General features: G+C 41.8%; 1 protein-coding gene across 13 annotated transcripts in view; it reads left to right on the top strand.

Moving 5' to 3' along the window:
* The window catches only part of AMBRA1 (autophagy and beclin 1 regulator 1), a 167,422-nt gene that overhangs the window by 51,330 nt on the left and 93,031 nt on the right, over positions 1-23,061 (top strand). For 8 of the 13 annotated variants that reach the window (XM_011227947.3, XM_034644731.1, XM_034644730.1 and 5 more), the window contains 2 exons: positions 10,821-10,907; positions 14,935-15,114. The exons of 2 other annotated variants lie outside the window; for them this stretch is intronic. In XM_011227947.3, coding sequence (XP_011226249.2) covers positions 10,821-10,907; positions 14,935-15,114 — 267 coding nt within the window. The remainder of the gene's footprint in view (positions 1-10,820; positions 10,908-14,934; positions 15,115-23,061) is intronic. 3 more of the 13 variants (XM_011227950.3, XM_011227942.3, XM_011227945.3) reach the window with 2 other exon arrangements.

The raw sequence follows: 23,061 nt of genomic DNA, 5'->3' as shown, positions 1-23,061 counted from the left end.
GATAGGGAGGAGAGTAGCAAAATTGACATTGTATTCAAAATTGACGTTGACATTTCTGACCAATACCAAGACCTTGTGCTTTGTATGCTGTGAGCAAGTTTGCACTGAGTTTTATTGTTTTTACTGTTTTATTGTTAAAGATCCAGATGTCTTGTTTGGTGTTTTGTTTTGGTGGCCTAGGTTTCTTTGTGTGCAGATGTGATTACTTCAGGCTTGTAATTAACTTCATGGACTTAGTTCTAATGCTGCTGTTGTGACTAGCTTGAAAGTTCTACAAGATCAGAAACTATTTCATTCATTTGTTGATGTACAGCAAACCACACAACAAAACGTAGTGATTTAAAACAAGTTTACTACCTTCCATTGTTCTTGGGTAGACAGGGCTCAGATGGAAAGTTCTTCTGTTGGTCTTGCTTGGGGTCTCTCTAGAGTCACCTGGAGGCTCAGTTGGGACAGCTAGGCCTCTCTCTCTTCCTGTAGTCTCAGGGACTCCTCTCTCCATGTGCCCTTTCCAGCCAACTAGCCAGACTTTTTACTTAGCAGCTTAAGGCTTCCTGAAGTGACAGTTCCAAGAGGGAGGAAATGGAAGCTATCAGTTCTCTTAAAGGCCCAATTCCAAGAGGGAGGAAATGGAAGCTGTCAGTTCTCTTAAAGGCACAGCTTGCTACATTGTCTTGGTTAAAGCAAGAACAGACTGGCCTAGATTCAGTGTGGGAGGAGACCATACAAGGACAAGAATACTAAGTATGGTTCTCTGGGGTCCATTTTTGGTGACTACTATAGGAACCATGTCTATTGCTATATACTAATATATACCCAGTGGTTGACAATAAGTACTTGGGGATGTGAATCAGTGGTTGGGTAGACTAACAGACAGATTGGTAGACGACTGACTGAGTGACTGACTGCTCTTATCAGTTTGAGTGAGGTTCATGTGATTCTTAGGGTTCAGATACCCACCCATATTTATGCCTCTACGTACTCGTTCTTCTTGACACGTGTTTTCTTTCTGGGAAACCACCTTTTTAGGCATAGTGACGTGGGTGACCAGAGTGCATCATATTCCCTGCAGACACTTTGGGAGTTGTAATCCCAGGGAGAAAAGAATAATTGGTATTCATCAGACTGTATGGTGGCTACTATACTTTACATATGTTCTTATAGCAACCTTGTGGAATAGGGATTTCCCTTTAAATTTGGACATTGAAGATGATGGACATTCCCAAGGTCACATAGCTAGTAAGTGACACACGATGATGAATTTAAGCTGTATTCTCAGGGGGCCTGACTGGATTATTCTGAAGAGCATGCGACTCTTGATCTCAGGGTAGTGAGTCCCACATTGGGTGTAGAGATTCTTTAAATAAAAATAAATAAAAAAGAAAAATAAACTTCATTCTCATTCTAAAGCTAAAGCACTGACTTGTGTCCTTTTTTAGTTATTCAGAGTTTCCCTTGGTGCATCTCAGACCATTAAGATACATCAGAAGGTTTTTCAGTAGCCGCTAATAGTGTTAACTTTTGGGGCTGGAGAATTCTTTACTGTGGGAGTCTGTGCTACGCATTGTAGGATGTTGAGCAGTATCTCTGACCTTTATCCACTAGATGCCAGCGCACTCCCCCCACCCATTGGCAACAACTGTGCCTCCAGACTTTGCCGCATGTTTCCTGGGGGGGATCCCCTCCCATGATTTGCTGTCCTTCAGTTTTGCTGTTTTTTTAAATTACTTCTCACAAGGAACTGCAGTGTCTTCAAACCACCTCATTCTTGTAATAGTTGTAATAGTAGTGCCTGGTTCTTTTTTTTTCTTTTTTTTTTTTTTTCCAAGCACATGGACCCCAAGGCAGGGCTTGAATTCACAGGGCTTGAATTCACAACCCTGGGATCAAGACCCGAGTTGAGATCAAGAGTTGGATGTTTAACCAAGCCACCCAGGCACTCCTGCCTAGTTCTGATGGTCTTGAGTCATGACTTTCTCTCATTGCCTCTCTCCTCTTTTGCCTTGTCTTTTTGCTTTTGTCTGTGATTTCCCTATGTGAGATGCAGCTGGACAAAGTGGTGTTTGTAAGGAGTTTTTTACGCAGGTATCGATTTACCAGGCATCCAGATCTCTGAGATTACAAGCATTCGCAGCTGTGAAAAAAGGCAATTTACATCTTCTAATTATGGTAGAAGGGGGAAAGGCATAATATTTAGTAAGCTGAGAATTAAATGGCTTCCAGGCTCCACAGAGTTAATCTTCAGGGTAGTGTTTGATTGACATGCTGGAGGACGTTAATGTGCAATTCTTTTGGGGAACGGGGGAGGAGAGTGGAAATTGCAGTTTCTCTACTAATTGTACTTTAGGTGTCATTTATGACAATTTCATGTTGTCTAGACAGAGGGAAATGGTGGAGAAATTATTCTAGTGGAGTCAAATGCGGAGTCCAAAAGGAATCAAGAAGGTTGCTGAAGTCAGGATCAGGGTGGAAGGGCAAGTAGTATACCCCCAGAGGCAAATCAGTGAAAATCAGATGTCACTAAGAAAAGCGGCTCAGGATGAACCCAGGATGTAAGAAAGTGATCGTACTCTGAGCTTTGTATTTGCTCAAGGGCTAACAGTGGATTGTTTGGGGGCCCAGCTGGAGTCTCTGCCCCTTGTCTATTTCTGTAGATTCCAGAAACCTCATTACTTGAACAGACATGAGCCAGGAAGGCGCCCTGTTTGCCTGTGGTTAGTGAATGCTCCAGCCCACAGTGTATTCCTTTTTCCTCATTGTCTTGTAAGGCTTCATTTATTAACTCTCTTTGCCCTCCTGATGTTGGCCTTAAGGCTTTGCTTCATATTATTATATATAGTGTTTACAATATACCAGGGTCAGTGGCCTGTCATTTAAGAACAGACGGCCTTGGTCAAGGGTTTTTTAAATTTCAGGTTAGGAATAGAAATGTGAAAAGTCATCTATGAAGAAGTGTATGGGTTTGCTGTTATTGAAGCAGTAAATGATTCTACCCAATATATTCTTTGTAGAATTAGTTGGTATAGAGATAGCCTTTTTTTGAATTATCTATTTTTCTGAATAAAATTAGCTGAGAAATTAGGATTATTGGATTTTGTAAATCTCTTGATTTAGGAGGAAATCAGTCAATTAGGATGTACTGCCTCTTAATTAAAATCTAAACCTGTATATCACAGCTGTTGCTTGTCTGGGTATGCGTGAGTATCAGAACTAGCTGTGGAACTTGTCATCATTGATACTCTCTTACTCATCCTTTGGTGAAAAGCCCCTGATCTAAATTTCTAATTTAAAAAAGTCTGTGGTCTCTGAGCAGACCTTCCAAGTCTCCTAGAGAAAATGAATTTGGAGACAGAGTAAACATGTCCATGTAGATCACCTTGGGCCTTTGAGTTCAGATGCTGACGAAAAGTGAGTTTTTATTATAAATTGAAATTTTATAATTATAGTGTAATGTGTTGAGGATATACAAAAGCCAAGCATAGTGCCAATCATTTTATAATTGTATCAGAAATAACCACCTAGGACACCTGTATGGCTCAGTTGGTTAAGTATCCAACTCTTGATCTCAGCTCAGGTCTTGATCTCAGGGTAGTAAGTTCAAGCTCTGTGTTGGGCTCCACGCTGGGCATAAAGCCTAGTTAAAACAAACAAACAAAAAATCCACCTACCAGACAGTTAGCAGAGGGTCAGATATTCCCAGAGGGGTCCTGCTGACTTCTCAGGTAAGACTTTTGTATAACTAGATACACAGTTGTATACCAATTACGAATTGTTACCAGCTTCTTTCCTTTTGGTATCTGTGATTATGTTGTGCTCTGATGTTTTACCATCTGTCTCTTGCTGCACAAAGGCATTTAGGAATACGTTCATGTTTTGTGAAGACATTCTGGTGAAAGGCATTGTTTTGAGCCCCATGAATTGTTTATGCTTGATGATAGTAAAATAAGGCCGCTCCATAGGACAGGCACTGTGAGCTCTTTGTATAGTATGTCTGTTTTTTCCTTGATGTTAGCCTTTTCACAGTGCCACCTTGCCTTGGTCTACCCCACAGCAGGGGCAGGGGCAGGAATTGCCTGCCAGGCTTCACTGGCAACAACACTGTGCTATAAGTGCACCCTTAGCACTAGGGGGCCCTGCAGTGATCAGATGAGTGCCTATCGTTGGATAACTTAAATGATAATTGCCAGTGTGTGAAATGGGGAGGCTTGGATGCCTCCGCTTTAAAGCAGAGATGTCAATTTGGAAATCATAATAGAGGTGTCATTTCAGAACACACAATTATTTTTTACAAAGAATAAGGGCTTGTCATCTCCCAGCCCAGGCATGCGCCAAGGCAGAGATCGGGAGCTTGCAGAGCAAGATTCAAAAATTAAGAAGGCAGTAGTGCATCCAAGTTTCTTTGGCCTCCTGCCCCTCGATCCCCCTGAAAACATTGCCCTCTTTCCCCTGTGAGGTCTCTTTTAGCAATATACCATCTAGGAGCATCTGTGGTAGTTTCCCAGGCAAGTAGCCAGCCTCTGACTTTATGATTTAATAAGCCTCCCAGGGACCAGGCTGCACTGCATTTATCAGGGCAGCTATGTCAGCACTTTAACCTGAGCAGCTTAAGTGACCACAGAGATGAAGGGTAATGTAAGCAGTTTCTGAAGACCTTGTTCCTTCAGGAATTTTAGTGTGAGTTTTTGGACATCTAGCAACCTTGTCTGAATGTCATGGGGTCAGTGAGGGGCAATCAGATATGTTTTCTTTCTTATTCTTCCAAATCTATGTAGGACTGCTGATTTATTCACAGGCTTTTATTGGTCTCCTACTACATGTTAATTAGCAGTTTTAATGGGGACAGAAAGATGACTTGGACCCAGTACATGCTTTCATGTGGCTTGTAGTCCAGAAGCAGAGACAAAACATACTTATAGGTAACGATAGTACATGGTGACTTGGCAGAGGCCTTTTAAGAGAGGTTTCAAAATGCAGTGAGGTCTTTGGGAAGAGAGTGTGAACTTTTTTTTTTTTTTTAAAGATTTTATTATTTATTCGACAGAGATAGAGACAGCCAGCGAGAGAGGGAACACAAGCAGGGGGAGAGGGAGAGGAAAAAGCGGGCTCACAGCAGAGGAGCCTGACGTGGGGCTCGATCCCCTAACGCCGGGATCACGCCCTGAGCCGAAGGCAGACGCTCAACCGCTGTGCCACCCAGGCGCCCCGAGAGTGTGAACTTTTGGATGGGGGAGTCAGATGTTTGAGTTTTGAAGGATTTTTTAAGGCAGAAATTGGTAAAAGAACTTCCCAGAAAGAAGCGGTGGCCAACCTAAATACATAGAGGAGATGAGGGTGTGTTTAGTTTAGCTAAAGCAATGCTTCTCAAAGTGGCCTGGGATTCCTGAAGTCAAAACCATTTTTGTGATAATGCAGAGCCACTCTTTGTCTTTTTCACTCTTACTCTTCCACAAGTGTCAGTGGAGTTTTTGCTGTGTGACATGTAACAAGGTTATCACCCTGGTGGTTAATGGAATGTGTGCTTGTGTTAAGAATTTCTCAATTTTAGGGGCGCCTGGGTGGCTCAGTCGTTAAGCGTCTGCCTTCCGCTCAGGGCGTGATCCCGGTGTTCTGGGATTGAGCCCCACATCAGGCTCCTCCACTGGGAAGCCTGCTTCTTCCTCTCCCACTCCCCCTGCTTGTGTTCTCTCTCTCGCTGGCTGTCTCTCTGTCAAATAAATAAATAAAATCTTAAAAAAAAAAAGAATTTCTCAATTTTAATTTTAAATGTAAATATTAATAGATAAAACCCATATAAACGAAAGCTCTTTGAGGTCATCACTAATTTTTAAGAGTGCTAAAGGAGTTCTGAGACCAAAAAGGTTGAAACCCACCAGGCTAGAGTGTATCATATATCCAGAAGAAATGAGAAATTCAGCTGCAGAGCACTGGAGCCAAGCTGAGGAATTTAGATTTTATTTTCTAGGCAGAAGGGAGCTATTAGTTTTGGGTTTGGCTCCCCTGAACTGAAATAGCAGATATCACCCAGCCATCAAAGCCAGGCTGGGAAATTACTCTTTAGGCATGGGGCATCAGTGGCATCTTGGGTTCTTGGAGCAGGCTTTACATATCATATAGGTCACAGAGTTCTGGTAATTGATTTTTCCCAGTGATTAGAGGACGTTTAAACATATTTATTTGTTTTAGGATATTGATTTTTTTCTGTGATCTGATAACTAGTTAAAAGAATATTTTCAGGATATAATTGTTGAGTAAAGAAGAGTTGTCACCAGCTTACTCATTCTGTCTAGACATGTATAAAGGTGCCCAAACTTTCTGCTTCTCAACTCTGATATCCGTTGGATTTGAAATGAAAGTTCTTTTCTTTTAGATGACCCATCTCTTCTGCCTTGACAACTTTGTTCTTTCCCAGAGCTTTCTTCCATTATTTTTTTTTTTTATTGTTTTCCTAGTCATCAAAGGATATAGTGGATCTAGGGAACCCACTTGCACATATTCAGAGTATTAATCAGGAAAGGAAGAAATAGCTGTAGTCATTTAAAATGTTAGGAATTTTAAATTGAATTGTGTTGCTTGAATTGTGTTGCTGTTGACTAATGATTTTATCAGGGTTTAATATTAATTTTTGATGACCTACCCTAGGGTGTAATACTTTGATTTCATGTTTTTTTGTTCCATTTCTTAGTGACTTCACTTTATCTTTCAAGGGATTTTATGTAAGCAAATATATTAGAGCAGGGGTGGGCAGATTATTTTATGTAAAAGACCAGGTAGTGAGTATTTTAAGGCTCTTCCTGTCAGGATTAACTCTGCCTTGCTAGCCCAAAACAGCCATAGACAATATATAAACGAGTGGATGTGGCCATGTTTGAATATTTGTAAATATTTATAAATTATTTATAAAAACAGGCAGCTGGCTTGGGGCCTGTAGTTTACCAAACCTGCCTTAGGGCACTAGGGCAACTTGCTATTTTAAGAAATCCTATTTAAGAAGTCAGTAATTCTTTTGAGAATGAAAAGTTTTCTTTTTAGTTTTCACTGCTTTACTTTTCAATTTTGTATATTGAATGTTTTTAAGTTTTTTGAATGTTTTTAATTTTGAAATAATTTCAGACTGGCAGAATAGTTGCAAAAATAGTGCAAAGAATTCCCATATACTCTTCAACCACATTCCCTAATTATTAGCATTTTACCACATTTGCTTTATCATTCTCTCTCCTTTGCTCTATGTATGAGTATGGTTATCTTTTTATATTTATGGTTTTTATGTTTATGTATTTGTGCTTATTCTTTTAAATGTATGGTTTTTATATTTATATATTTGTCCTTATTCTTTCAAATGTTGGATTTTCTTAAAATTAGTAGGATATAGTTTAATAGAGCAGTGATCTTCAGACTTTAAAAAAATACTATTAGTGCAAGGCTGTTGAGCAATCTGTGTGTGTGTATTATATATTATGGTTATACATTATAAAAGTTCTGATATTTTCTTTCTGTTCTCCAGTGGATCAAAATAGCACAACCCTTGGGTATCTCACTTGGACACCACTGGTACAGAGAATGAACCAGGCAAACTTGCGAAGAAAGAGGGTTTTTTTGGTGTGTGTTTTTTTTTGAAGGGCTTCAGTGACTCTTTAAAAACATTTCTGAATTGTGATTACAGGACTAAATGAAATGGTAGCTTCAGGCTTGAACAAGCTTGTCTGAGCCCCTCCTAAGTCCTGCCTTATTTCGCATTATTGAGTTGCATGATAGATGGTTAAGTCAAGTCACATTTGTGGTGGCCAGAGAAGAAGGCGCACAGCTGCCATCTCATCCCATTTTCTTATGTCATTTCTCCAGTGATGGCTGTTTGCAGGAAGCTGACTATAGGAGAGAAAGATCTCTCTTTGAGGAAGCTGACTATAGGAGAGAAAGATCTCTCTTTGAGGTTCCTAGGAGTGGTGGTGACATTACTCATCTGGTAGCTCTAGTTCTTTCTGTGTTCAACACCAATTGGAGAAGTCTTTTTTATTCCTTCAGATAGTACTTGTATTGTAACTGAAGAGAACTCAATGTTAATCAGTGATAAGTGTGTGTGGGTGCTATTCATAGTAATTGGCTCTCCTGATTTTGTGTATTAGCAGTTAAAATGCCATATATATGGCTTATAATGGCTTGCTAGTCCACTGTATTGCCTGGGGAGCATAAATGGTGCCAGCAGATTTTGTAGTAAGTAGGCACAAGGGATGCATGTTCCAAAAGAACCTCATCAGGGACTCCCCGGAGACAAAGCTTAACATTTTGGTTTTACCCTGATCTAAAGAAGTCTTTCTAATTAAGATAGGAAGTCAGGGTGGGAAGTAGACTTTGCAGGATTATAGAATGGAATCATTAAAATTGAAATTTTCTAATCCAAACTCTTCTAGTTCAAGAATCTCCTTTACAGGATCCTTAAAAAGTCATCTCATCTCTCTAAATACTGACACTGCCTTAGCATAGTAGTACGGGGTAATACTGGCTTCCTAACTTAGCAGCATCATTTTCCAGGCAGAAGTACTTAAGAAAGATATCTGTTGGTCACTCTGCAGAATGCTGCTTGCCAAAGGGCTCTGCTTACTAAGCAGCCATAACCTGACAGGGCTCAGTTATACTCAAGGCTAACTCCAGAGCCCTTTGGGATGGAATAAGCTTCTGGGTGTTCAGGGATGTCAGCTGCTCCCAGATCTTGCTTCTGTTCAACCCCTTCCCAATTCCTATAAAACTAATTAATTAGCAGTGGACAAGTATTTAAGATGGTATAAATGTCCTGAATAGGTACTCTTATCAGAATTTCACTTTTCTTCTTTTTTCCAGTGTAGGTACCTCTCACTACCCTTTCCTCTCACAAACATTCTGTAGTTCAAGACTCAAAGACATACCATTATTTTATGTGCCCTTAATGAAAGAAAAAAATCCTGCCAATTAAACTGAGCCTGGATGGCTCAGTTAGTTAAGCATCTGCCTTGGGCTTAGGTCATGATCTCAGGGTCCTGGGATTCAGCCCCATGTCGGGCTCCCTGCTCACTGGGGAGTCTGCTTCTCTCCGTCCCNGGTCCCGCCCCCCCCCCCCCCCCCGCCGTGCTCTCTCTCAAAAAAATAAATCTTTAAAAAAAAACCCCAACTGTGTCACATTATTATAAGATGCATCCCAGTTTCAGACATATTAAAATGAAAGGTATCTCTTAGTATTGATGAGAAACAGCATTTGTGCTGCTGTCAACAGTGATATCATTGAAGAGCCCAGACCTGAGAGAGGTATTTTATTGCTTTCTTCTCTTCCTCATTGGTTACATTGTAATATTCTCTTCCTTCAGTGTCAGGACTACTTAAAGTGAATTGTGTGGGGAAGTATTAGGCCTTGGTGAGATAGAAAGCATCATGGAACAGTTGGTTGTCCTGGGCAGGAAAGGTAGCAAACCAGCTTGACAGGGCCTCTGCTGTATCTCTTTCCCAGGCTGTTAGGGGAAATGCTTTGGTGAGCCAGTTGCTGGGATAAAGTGACTGCACATGACTATACCTAAAGCCAGCTGGTTTTAATAACAGTGAATTGAATTAACTCAATTGGAAAAGATGGGTAGCTGCTGTCCTTATCCTGCAGATCTGCTTTAAAGAAGAGTCTGGCAGGGAGCCGGAGACCTGTTCCCGGGAGAGCCAGGCAAGATGCTGCTGGAGAGGAACAATATGCATTTCTTTCCGAGACCATTTCCTTTGAAACATGTTCTATGGCAGGAGCTTGATTGGCTGCCAAGGCACATTTGAGTCGGGAAGCAGTGTGGCAGACATGGCAAACTGGGGGGTCCCTGGGCCACATTTATCAGATGTGTTTTAATTGGCCCTTGTGCAAAGAAGGAAAAAAATGTTTTAGCTAAAATTTAACAGGAGATTTCATGGAAAAGTCTAGATTTCTGGCTTCCCTTAAAAAACAGGAAGAACCAGTAATACTGAGCCCACATTCTAGGTTGGACTCACGGTGGAAACATACACACCTTTTACCTGCGTGGTGCCTGGAAAGTCCTACAGTATAGCATTGAGGTTTGAAGCATTTTGGAGTTGACCTTCTCTGGAGTCCTGGTGCTACCACTTAATAGCCCTGTGAACTGTGTCATATACTTAACTTTTAGGCCCAGTGTTCTCATGTTTGTATAGTAATGCCTACCTTGCCAGATTGTGGTGAGTTTTTAAGTAAGTAAATATATATGAAGTGTTTAGTATTTGCCTGGCACCAAAAAAGTGCTCAGTAAAATGTGGGTGTATTGACATATGATTAGTTGAACTTATGATTGGGCTAGATTATATAATTAAAGATTTTTGTCAGTTGTTAAGAGAGCCTGAGGAGTACTCCTTCTCACAAAAAACGGTGTGGGCAGAGCAGAATGAGTAGAAGATAAGGGGATGTGGATTAGGATAACATGGAGAAACTAAACACCAAGATACATGTTGGCACTCCATGAATATCTCTGGGTATGCCTTATTTTCCCCTCCTGTGTTGATCCCAACCTCCTATTTGTCTGCTGGAGATAACTGCAAAGAGACATAAGATCATGTCTCTGAAGCACTTGTTCCTTTCTCACAGGAGAGCAGTATTCAGCATAATACAGTGGCCATGTCCAGTGTGGGAGCTTTGTAGCTCATTTATTTACGTCTCTAAGTACTTAGTTTGTAGGAAGGGTGGATCCCAGATAGCAGGTGTTAGCTAGCTGCAAAGGGGGATGTTATTTATCTCTCCCCCTATTTTTCCCTTATGAATGACCTCTGAGTTGGTAATTGACAGGGATTATTGCCATTTTTTTAATCTCTGCTAGGAGGCTGCTGGAGTCTTCCCTCATTTCATTATCCCGTTATGATGGAGCAGGATCCAGAGAGCACCCAATTTACCCAGACCCAGCGAGGTAAGGTCAAAGTGAGAAATGGCACTAGGTGGGGGGGAGGGGCTGCCCTTGGGGTTGCCAAGCTGTTGGAAGCCCCATTCTGTGCCTCTCTGGTCCTGGTGCTCATTTACTCTTCAGTTACAGTTTTGAGACAGGTGGTTCAGGTGATTGGGAAGTGTTGCAGGTAAGTGAACAGAACCTCTGGTGGCAGAGGGTTGTGACTGAGCCCTTGTCCTTTGGGGCTCATTTCTGTAAGTGGGGCACTTAGAGGAGGGACCTGAGGAGGCCACTGGCAGAGTCACAGGGTATTCCTTTTTTGCTGATCAGGGAGGCTGTTGCCATTCAGATGGACAGCCAAAGGGGAAACAAGTTGTTATTAATAGGGAAATTACTTACAAATTAAAACTAACCAACTAACGAATAATCCTACTTGCTCTCATTTGAGAGAGAATTTAAGACTATCAAAAGGTAGAAGTCAAGCTCGTTCAGATGTTCAGTTTTTGGATGAGACCTAAAGGAAGAGATGACTGACAAAAGGGTATCTAAATAGAACAAATTGTCATTTTATTAAAGTGTTTACCTTACACCGATCAGAAGATATTTGATGAGTTCTTGAAGAGATTAAAACAGCACTTAGACACGTTCAGGGCCCACCCTTACCTGATACTGGTGACTGAGGACCAAGAATGGGGTGTGTTGAGTTGATGTACAACATTTATTTATAGTGAGCGGCCCTTTGGCGTTGTCACAGCCAGGCTTACTGATTCTGTTAATGACCTAAATAGGGCATAACCTTCCCATTACTTAAGCAGTACCAGAGCGTATTGTGAGGCTTTGCCAAAAGAAAGAGTAATTTGTAATGGTGGGGTTGGCAAGTTAACAGATAGAGGTTAGATAAAGTTAAATGAACTTTGCTTTAGACTAAGAATTTCAAGTATGGAAAGACCCGGAGACCAAGTTGATTCTAGGGATAGTGAGTGATTTTGTTGTTGCCACAGTTTTGTCATGATACTGAGCATTCTTTCTGAGAGACTTAATGAAACGATTCCCCCATTACCCTCTTACTTCCTTTTCCATACCCCCGAAATGGCAGATCCCAGGATCAAGGAACATGGGGAGGCTGCTGAGATGATGATGACCGAACCAAGGAAGTTTGTTAGTCTCTGATCACACTTGAAAGTAGTAAGCCCTAAATAAGAGAAGGAGATTTTATGCGTCAATCAGATTATTCTAAAACACTGAGAAGAGAATTTCTTGCTATAAAAGAGTTTCTTTTAGGACAGCAGTAGGAATCTCGTCCCCAGAATTTTTAGCCTGACAAAGTTTAACAGTGATCCTTAAAGACCATTATTTGTCCTCCTTTCATGTAATAAATCTTTTATTTACTCCCACTCAGATCTTTTTATCACAGAAAGTGTCATACTTTGTGGTGTTGCTATTTTTACACTTTCCCTCTGAACACAGAATAGGTTTTCTTTGGGGAGAAAGTATTCTTCTTTGAAGAAAACTTGCGGATTTATTTAAACATTTAAAATTTTTCCTTGGGGCACTTGAGTTTGGTGATTATCCAGCTCTTCAGTAGGAGTATGATTGCTACCTCATTACTGGTTGTTTAATTTCTTTTTCCTCTTAGACTTCACCATACACAATACATATAGGTCAAAGCCTTTTTGGGACATTGCAGCATTCAGATCCTTAGCTTCCCTGGATACCTAAAAAGATGAGGCCACAATGTACTTGTATTTGATAATTGTGCCAGGGATCCTTTTTTCTTTACCATTGATGCATAGTTTTGTAGCTTAGGGAATTCCTATCTTATAGTGAAATTAAACAATTGGGGTTACCTAGTGCTGAAATTGTGTCCTTACATAAAAGGGCAGTCTTTATTATTGTCCGCATCAACATTCTTTCTACTTCTGTCACCAATAATATAATATAATTTTCCCATTAGTTAGGAATCATCTGAGGAATGAGTGTACTTAGGGTTACTTTTCAGAATCAGTTCCAAAAAAAGAATCTTCATTCCGCTCTTGTAACTTTTTTTACATTCTTTTCTAGTCTGATTCACTTGAGAATTTAACCATCAATGGTTGACTTCTAGAAGATTACTGTATATTTAGTAGATGTAGGAATAACTCAAGAGTGCTGACTTCTGTCTCTTGAAAGTTTGGGATTCTTGATTCATCTTGCAAAATGTATGGCAACAGGGGGCCAATGGATAATGAAAGCTCCACACGTTGAGACTTTTAAGAAATGATTCTTGTACTCTGATGATCTTGGCCAAGCATCTGTGCATCCCTTGCCCACCTGCTGTATAATTTGGATTCAGGGATGCCAAATGCAGTATATTGTTCGATAACAAAGACTTTTGAGTTCCAAAGATTGTCATTTGGCCTGCTCGAGAATTCCATTTGACGACTGGCCAGAAGGATACCACCTCTGATGACTGGCATTTCAGAGGTAGCCTTAGTTCCTATAGCAAAGTGACCACAGAATCTCTTTGGCCTACTGAGGATTTTCCCAGAAACTTTGTCCAGGGGTAATGAAAAGTCAGGCAGCAAGATTTTGTAAATACTTTTCCTATCATTGGATGTAACTGTTACTATTTCCATTCTCAAATCAGTTTTTCCAGATTTCCATTAAAAAAATGTATAAATGCTTTTTTCCTTTTATATTCAAATATTGTAGAAGTTAAGATTCCTGTGTTTCCTTTTAATTTTTTGCAGAAATACATGTTTTTATATACATAATAGTATATGCATACCATTCTTCACTTTTTCTCCTGCTTAAATTTTTGTTTTAAAGGGTTTTTCTTGTATGTATATAGGCATGATTTATTCTCTTTAATAGCTAGATAGTGTTTCTTTGTACGGATATAGTTTATTTAATCTGTTGGTAGGCATTTGGGATGTTTCCCAGTTTTTCACTAATGCTAACAACATATACAGATATATATATATACATCTTTTTATCCTTGTGTTTTTCCATATGATAAAATTCCTAGTGGAACTGTTGAGTTAAAGTGTGTGCCTCAGGCAAGTTTTAAACCTGGAAATTTCTTAGTAATCCCCTTAATATTACATATAAAACGTTTTTCTATTATTGTTCTTCTCTCACTTTCTTAGTATGTAGCAGTGTTGTGAAAGATGGAGGAAAAACTTGAGAAAGAAAGGAATGTGATGAATTGTATGAGGCACTAGACGTTTTCATGGAATATGAAGACACTAAGCCACAGTTGGAAGAATAGAGGTCTAGACTAATTATCCACTGCGAATAGCCATGGTAAGGGAGAAGGAAAAGGAGTAACTGTTGCCTTCTGCTATTGCTTAGAGCCCGTGTAGCCTCTGATGCTGCATTGTAAGAAATAGAAAAATCTTTTTTTCCCTGTTAGGTTTTGTTTTCCTGAGTATATTTTACTCTCTTTTTCGATCCTGAATATTTTCTCTGTGTTACAAATATCTGTGAATAATCTGTAGATCTGAGAGGTTCGGAGAGCTCATTTTAGGGAGCTGGGACAAATCTGGAGCTGTGTGGATTTGTTGGAAAAGAAGGACTTTCTAGTGAAGATGGTACCTTCTTTAGTCATGCCTGGTTTGCCATCTCCTGGCCTCTTTCGTCCTGTGTAAGATGAAAGAAGAGCTGACGTGTAGATGATTGCTGTGGTCTCCTTTCGTTTCTTCTATTTTGAATGTGGATGATTGAAGAAGGCCGTGAATCCGTGTGAAGGGCACCCTGAGAAGCTACGAGGGGTCCCTTAAGAAACTAAAAAGGAAGGTCCAGTGTTATCCCCTTGGGAGGGGGCAGCTGTTGAGCAGATGATGACTGATTAAACAGCTTCTTTGCCTTCTCTCAGAACAGAAACACTGGTGGTAGTCTGATAAGCATATTGTGCAGTACAGACCTCCTGGTGAGTTAAATGCCCTTTATTTTTTGTGTCTCCGGAGTTTGCCTCAGCAGGGAGATGTCACGGGAGAGCTGGATTTACTGTCTTTCTCAGTATTCCCCACATTAGCGCTAGTTTGTGTTTGTCCATCTCTGTCTCTCTCAGATTATCTCCTGCTGCATACTACGCCCAGAGGATGATCCAGTATCTCTCACGGAGAGACAGTATTCGCCAGCGCTCCATGCGCTATCAGCAGAACCGTCTCCGTTCTTCCACCTCCTCCTCTTCCTCAGACAACCAGGGCCCATCAGTAGAGGGAACCGACTTGGAGTTTGAGGACTTTGAGTAAGTACCTCCTTAGCTTGCTTTCTTCCCTGTCCTCCCAAGCTGTGTGTGTGCTTCCAAGTTGACCACTGCCCAAGCAGCAGTGGTTGACGTTTTTGCTTCAACCCCCTAAGTTATTATTTATGAGTAATAGATGGGGTGAGGGAAACGGGATTGAAAGGCTCAGGGCCCCCCCACCTCTGGCAGTTGTGCTGCTGATTCACTGGAGCCTGTGGGGAGAGACAGCCCATTGGCCGCAGGCCAGGCTGGAGAAGATGGCTGCCGCCCCGTAGGCAGCACTTTTATTTCGCTTTGCATGAACAGCGGCTGTGGCAGGGCATCTCATGGCCTGTCTTCATAATGTCAGGGAGACAGGATGCTTGGTATTTTTTCTCTTAAGCAGAGTAGGTATAGAGATTAGAAATAACGAGAATGCCCAGATTTTCCTAAAGACATTTCCTCTTACTACCCTTGAATCACACTTCTTGGAGGTCCTACTCCATTGCCTAAACTTTCTCCCTCCCCCCACCTCTCCCATAAGGATCCTTTGAAAGTTGCCTGTCAGATTAATGTGGTGGCTTGAGAGGTGATTCCTTGCTCTTCTGGTGTTTTTGAGTGATTGATTGGAGGGCGGGGGTGAGCTAAAGGAGCAGGGTCAGCCCCACGCATAGGATGAAACACCTCCGTTTTACTGCTGTGTTTGAATTCTCTGACCCTCTGCTCTTGACCTTTGTAACCATTCACTGTGTTTCTTTCCATTCTGAAAGCTTTCCTGGCTTGTATCAAATTGGACATTTGGCTCTTGTTTTGATTCCTATATTTTGATATTCTCAAACACGCAAAACGAGTGAGAGAGAGAGAGAGGTGGTTAAGCCTTATTTTTTTCTCTTTTTGTATTGGAATAGGACAGCCTGTCAGTCATTTTCCTTTTTTTTCCCTCTCCATCTTGACATAGCCTGGTCAGGTCTGGGATGTTAAGAGTTCTTGCCTCCCCCTTGACCTTCCTCTTCCGTGAGCTGAATGGATAGTTCCCCAAGAGCCACCTTGCAGTAGAGCTTTAAGCTGCGTTGGAGAAATCTTTCCTCTGCCAAAGACGACTAAGAAGGTGGAAACAACCTTTATACCAATTTGCCTTCCTGATATGATTCTTTTTTTTTTTTTTTAAAGATTTTATTGATTTATTTGACAGAGATAGAGACAGTCAGTGAGAGAGGGAACACAAGCAGGGGGAGTGGGAGAGGAAGAAGCAGGCTCTCAGCAGAGGAGCCTGACGTGGGGCTCGATCCCGGAACGCCGGGATCACGCCCTGAGCCAAAGGCAGACGCTTAACCGCTGTGCCACCCAGGCGCCCCCCTGATATGATTCTTAAACACACTAGCACTTGTGTACTTGGAAGCAGAAGGCAGACTGAATGGGCGGTTCATTTGTCTGGGGAAGATATAAATGTGAAAGAAAGGCAGGGATGCCGTGAAGCAGCTGTGGTGGCACTTGGAACAGGGGTGCTGGTCCTCTCTCATCGGCTGCCCTCTGGCTTCTAGCACGCGTCGTTCTCCCTTCAGTCCACTCTTGGGGAAGGTGGATGCATATACTGGCTGTGAAGGGAAAGAGTCTCTACTCCCTTCTCCAGGCACCCCCCAGGAGTGAAATGTGTTCCTCTGCAGGTTATTATTTTTCCAGCACCAGTGCCTATTCAGGGAGGCAGTTTCACATACATGCCAAGGCTGCTGGGACTTAGTACCGTTGAAAAGCCTCAGTAATCCTGGGGAGCTCTGAGAGTCAGTGCAGATTGTTAGCCTCCCTCCATGCACGTTTGGAAGGCCGTGTTATCTCTTTGCAGTGGAGAAACGTGGCGCTGATGCCTTTGAGCTGTATCTTGCCTCGTGACTTGTCCTTCACAATGGAGTTCTGGGTTAGTTTAAAATGTTCTGTTCTCATCTTACCCTCTCTTTCTTCTGCTACCACCTCCTCCCTCTCCCCTTCCTTCCCCCTCGATTTTCTTGTGTCAGACTGCCTCCTCCTTGTGCTCCCCACAGCCCACCTGTGCTCTCACCTCCCCCCTGGCTTCGGCACGACCTGAATTTACATTGCCTTCTTCACCTTTCCTGCACTGACTTACCATTGTTTCTCCCTAGGGGTCATCTGTTGCTCCCTGGTTCGTAACAATGGGCTGATTTCTCTCATGCCCCTCTGAAAGTCTCTCACAGGGTGTTTGGCTTTCTTTTTGGGCCGATGCAGACTGTAACCTTGTTTTTAATAGCAGCTATGCATTAGTCACTTCAATATTAGTAGTCCAGGTCTCCTAGTGAAGGAAGTTGCTAGCTGGTTGATGCTGAGTTACTGTCTGTTCATTCTTGCTCTGTCTCTTTCCCTGCCCTCCTCCTTCCTGTTGTAAACTGAGTGCTGCTTGTGGTTGTTCCTTTTCTCTTAATTTCTAGGTGCTCTGAGGCGGGAGTGAGTGAGAAATGAGGGAATGTACCAGCCCATTTTAATTTCTCTGCCCCAGTCCTTTTCCTTAGCTCTGATAACTAGAAGGAAAGTCAGAAGCTTGTACAGTCATAATTTGTAGCTCTTTCAGGTGCAGAGAAGCAAGTAAGTTAGACAGGGCCTGGAATCCTCCTAACACTTAGGGTACCATTAAGAGAGACTGTTCTACTGGTGTCCTCGCCTTCATAGTACATCATGCTCCTGCCTTTAACAGGCAGGATGCCTTCGACATCTTCAGATCTCTTCCCATTTGCTAAGCCGGGGATCATTTTGCCATTCTCTATCTTGCCCGTCCAGGTGTATAGCGTCGCCAGATCCCATATTTTTGGTTCTTCTCCATCATTTATTGAATGAAAGATATCAGCTATAATAATATTTTTCATATATATACTAATTTATAACATACAAAACATTTGTATATATTAATATACTTTATATTTAAAATCTTTTTTAATCCTTATAATATCCTAATGAGAGTACTCCATTAGAGTATTTTTTTTTAATGAGGATACAGAGACGACCAAAATTAGACATGTCTGAGATTCGAGAACAGGAGCAAACATATTTAGTATCTGGCTTTAATTGTCTTATTGATTGATTGATTTAGAAAAAGATTTGATTTATTTATTTGACAGAGTGAGAGAGCACAATCAGGGGGAGCAGTAGAGGGAGAGGGAGAAGCAGACTCCCCGCTGAGTAGGGAGCCTGATGTGGGGCTCGATCCCAGGACCCTGGGTTCACACCCGAGCCAAAGGCAGACGCTTAACCAACTGAGCCACCCAGGCGCCCCTGTGCTGCAGATTTAAAAACCTTTAAAAATGGTGGTGCCTGGGTGCCTCAGTTGGTTAAGCATCTGACTCTTGATTTCGTCTCAGGTCATGATCTCAGGGTCTTGAGATCAAACCCCGCGGCAGGCTCTGCATTCAGCGGGGAGTCTGCTTGAGACTCTGTCACCCTCTGCCCCCCACCCCCCACCCCCCTGCATACACTCTCTCTCACTCTCAAATAAATAGATAGATCTTTCAAAATAAATAAATAAAATAAAAACCTTATAAATGATGTAGAACCACATTTGAGCTCTTGCTCCCTGAATTTGCCGTGGAAGAAGACTATCTAGGTTTATCTCTAAGGAAGGATAGCTTTGACGTTTGGTCAGCATCAGGTTAAATTTTCTGTTCTTTTGTGGTCTGGATTAATGACCATCTACCCAGGCAGGCATCTTCTCCTGCCATTCATCTCTGTCTGTGGCCAGGATTGAAACTACAGGGTCCCTGTGTTTATCAAAATGCACAAACAGTTCATCCAGAAACCCGCTGTTAGAAGGTGTGTCCTGAAGCCTTCAGCATCTGTCTTTGCATAAAGATGTTCACAAGCAGGGTAAAGGTGTGGCTGCCCCTGACATTGCTGTCTGCCTGTTTTTGAGCCCAGACCACCTGCTAGAATGTAGAAAACAAATAAGCGTAAGGAAAAATGCCGTTTTAATTTTCACCGTCCTTTTGGAAAGAGAGGGAGGCTTCCCTGAAGCACTGTGGTTAAGTGCCATGTCCCAGTAGTTGTGGAGGCCTGCACGAGAGGTCGTATGTGTCTGTTGTTCCTGTTATCCTCACCCCCTTCCTCACGTTGTCTCTTATTCTAAATGTAATTATAATCCCAGAATCATCCCCAGCTTATTCCTGCCCTTCTTGTGTCTTTTTGTAACTGCTTTGCCTTGCAAGGCAAAGAATACCCTGAGTCAATGACAGAACTAGAGAAGCTTCAGATTGGATCAGTCACAAATATCTCCCCCATACATACCAGCCAGAGGGGAATTATAAATTGTTGCTAGCACAGAAGAGAGCAAGTTCCTCATTTAACGTTGTGACACTGGGCTGACTTCGGAAAAACATCTCAGTGAGATTTCTAGTCTTTCAGCCTTAACATGCAGTCACTTTAGGTCTTTTGTTTTGTTTTGTTTTGTTCATTCTTCTAATTTATCTGGTTGTGTTTGAATTTTTACCCAGAAATGTATATTGTGACCAAACAGGCAAAAACGTTTCACTGTGTGACAGTCATTTCTAGGTGCCAGAGATGGGTTCTGGTTCCTTAGTTTGGCATGAAGTGTTGTGGCAGATTTAACCACATACACATACACAGCCTCATGCAGAAAGAGCTTCTCCTTTTATGGTCCCCGTGCTAGACACCTTCTGGGAAGGAAGTTGTTAAAAGGTCTTTTTGGTATGTGATGCAGCTAAGGGTTCTCAAGGCTGTCACTCAGCTCTGCCGTCTGTTTGCGCTGGCGTAAGAGAAGTTGCTTGCCTTTAGTGCAGAATTTAATATTCTTCACCTGCCCTTTTGCTGTAACTGAAATTTAATTGAGCCATGGCAAAGAAAATATGTTAAAACCGAATAATACTATTGTTATCATCTGCGTATAGGTGAAATCCTGGTAGCTTTGTGAGACTCATATATTTGCTTCAAGTTCTCGTGGCTAGGAATCTGGTAGAGTGAAGCTACGTGTCCTTGGTAGTACTTGCTCCTGCTCTCTCTTCTGTGCCCAGAATTTCCAAGACTCCTGTGGGAGTCAGTGACTACTAATAATTTCTTGTAGCCAAGAAAGGGAAGGGTAAATCTTTCGAGAGTGTTCTTGTCTACTTCATTTTGAAAAGGAGTTGCCTTTGTTCCTTTCTTTGACTTACAAACCATAGACTCTTTGATATTAGAAATACAAGAGAAATTCTAAGGAAACACACTTTAAAGTTATTCTCTTTATAGACTGGAACCTGCTAGAACAGTCGGGAATCAGGCATAGAAGAATAGAAGTAGTTCCTAAAGTGGGATTAGATAAGAAACTGTTCTCTTCCTTTTTATCAGAGAGTTTTAAATAATTTCACTTACTTGATTTTCATCGTGGTTGATTGTTTTTTTTATAAGGTGGGTTTATAAAAGAGAAAGTTATATGTCTTAAAGTAGGACTGTCACTCCTAGGTATACTTGGGAGAAAGACAAATAAATGCACATTCATAGAAACATGAAATTGTGTGGAATATTTTAGAAATCCCCTTGTTGATAAGTTTGGCTAGACTGTAAAGTTCAAGATACAAGGCAGGAGATGAGTCCCGAGAGTTGGGGTGTCACCAGATCTTTGGCGAGTCTTGTGTACCTTGCAAAGGAGATGAACTTTATCTTGTAGGTGAAGGAAGTCATTGAAGAGTTTTAGGCTATGAAATAAGATGAGCAGATTTTTACATAATAACTTACAAGGCAGACTGTAATAAAGTAGGACTAAAGTACAGAGCAGCATTCTCTGAAGGGAAGAGAGTATTTGGGGAGATGTGAGGAGGCTCCCTGGGTTTTAGCTGTGTGGACAGACTGCATAGGACTTTGATGAATTGATGCGGAGGATGAAGGTGGGGAAGGAGATTCTAGGAGATTGAAAGGGAATAGCTTAAGCAAAAGCCCAGAGACAGAAGATTTTCAGGGTTTGTTTGGGGGGCCCTGAATAAATCTGTGGTTAGAGCTACAGTGTTTGTAATGCAAAAGAGAAGATCCGAAAGGCCTGAACTGAGGGCCTGGAATGCCTGGCTGAAAAGCTTGGACTTTATTCTTATCTGGGGGCAGCCATTACTGAAGACCTATTTGAGGCAGCTACCTTTGACGCATTCGTTAGGGTGACCTAAAGTGGCAGGTATATGGAGGGATGCAGGAAAACCAGTTAGGAAGCAGTGGGTGAAATACAGAAGACATTTGAGGACTGGGCGTTACGTGTTGGGCGTAAGAGGCCCAGTGTTTTCTAAGAGTGGAGCCAGTTTGTGAACGTTCCTGGGAAGTGAGCTGCGAGAGCTCAGCTGTCTCACTTCCTTCTCCAAATGAAATGTTGCCCGAGTCCTTTTCAACTCCTACTTGAGCCAGTTTTGAACTAAGTTGGTAAAACAGCAAGTGACTCCTGGAACAGCTGTGGTGGGAACTGGGATCACTTGTCAGTGCCCGCTGCCCCCATAGCCTGAGAACTCTCGTCTAGAGAATTGCCCTGGGTTCTGATTTTGGCTGAGCCAAATTTGTCATTTGATTTTGGGCAAGTCCCTTTCCCACCGTAGGCCTCAGCGTCTGATCTGTAAAATCCGAGGGGATAATCTCTGAAGTTTAACCCTGAAGCGCTCAGCTCTTTGTGGGAGCTGACTACCTTAGATGAACTTCCCTTGTGTTCAGCAGAGGCAGAATAATGAAAAGTCTCAGAGAAGTGAGGAGACTTCCCGAGGATTAGGAACAGGATATCTGGCACCTGGCGAGCCCCACCATATTTCTAAAATATATGCCTACCTGAACTCTAGCTCTTTCCTGAGGATTTTGAGCCTATTGCTTAGAAATACAGACTATTGCTTGGGAACTTCAGAATTAGCATTCTTTCTGGGCAAGTAAAATACATACGAATATTTATTATGAGGAATGCTAGAAGAGAAAGAAAAGGGAATATGTATGGATTGTACTTGGGTATAGCATGGGAAAACACAGAAGGTAAGAATTAAATGGGGGGGGAAGGAGGACATAACCACTTAGAGATATAGATTTGTATTTTTAACATAAAATGTACAATAGCAATATGGAATGTATGCAGATGAAATTACAGGTAGGATAAGGGAGGAGAGAAATTTGTAAATGGTAATTATCTTTTTCCTTAGGGAAAAAATTAAGGCTCCACAGTTCCAAGAGATGTGTGCTCTTAGGTATCCCCTGTGAATGATACCCATGGACCCTGTGCCTTCCTCTCAGAAATCGAAGCCCTTACATGTGTGCACAGCCCTTGGCAGGAGAGACAGAGCCTTTGGTTTCTTACTAAGAGCACCCGGGTAAGGAAAGGACTTTTGCCATCCAGGGACAGGAATACCAGCTAGGCCTTGTCTTGTCTGGAGATTGAGTAAAAACAGAAGAGCATAGGAAAACACTTATTTTTTTAATGGTCTAATTTTCAGCAAAGTCAACTGTGTATTGTCAAGAGGACAATGGCCTTTTGAGCTTTTTGCTGCAAGAGCTTTATTTATAAAGGCCGGAGTCAGAGCCATTTGTCATGAGGAGTAATGACAACCTGCCTGTCTGGTCAGGATTCAGACAGCAATCTGTAGGTGTGTTTTTCATTCCTTTAAATTACAGCCTCTCTCTGAGGCAATTAATCCCAGGCATTTAGCAAGAGTTGCTGCTGTGCGCCTCTTCCTTGTTCCAGAGATGCATTTTCTTGTATTTGGCATTTGTCTTGGATGCCTTATTGTTTGAAGGGTATTTTTTTCCTTATAGAATCTTTTACAAGAAAATCTTATTTTCTTCCCCTTCTTCTTCCCAAATACCCCTCTGAGAGTTAATCAGAGATGCACAGAATTCAACAACTGGGAAAGCCATTAATAACTCCGCCAGCTTCTGTCCTGCTGGCTTAAAGGCAGCTTCTGGCTGATGAAATTGATGAGGATTTCTCTGGTGTTTCCCTGAAAAGCATTCTGGTGACCAAGAGTCCTCCTG

Source organism: Ailuropoda melanoleuca, chromosome 16 (genome assembly GCF_002007445.2).
Source record: "Ailuropoda melanoleuca isolate Jingjing chromosome 16, ASM200744v2, whole genome shotgun sequence".
NCBI lineage: Eukaryota > Metazoa > Chordata > Mammalia > Carnivora > Ursidae > Ailuropoda > Ailuropoda melanoleuca.
The sequence above is the reverse complement of the archived record's forward strand: the minus strand, read 5'-3'. Positions and strand labels throughout refer to the sequence as shown.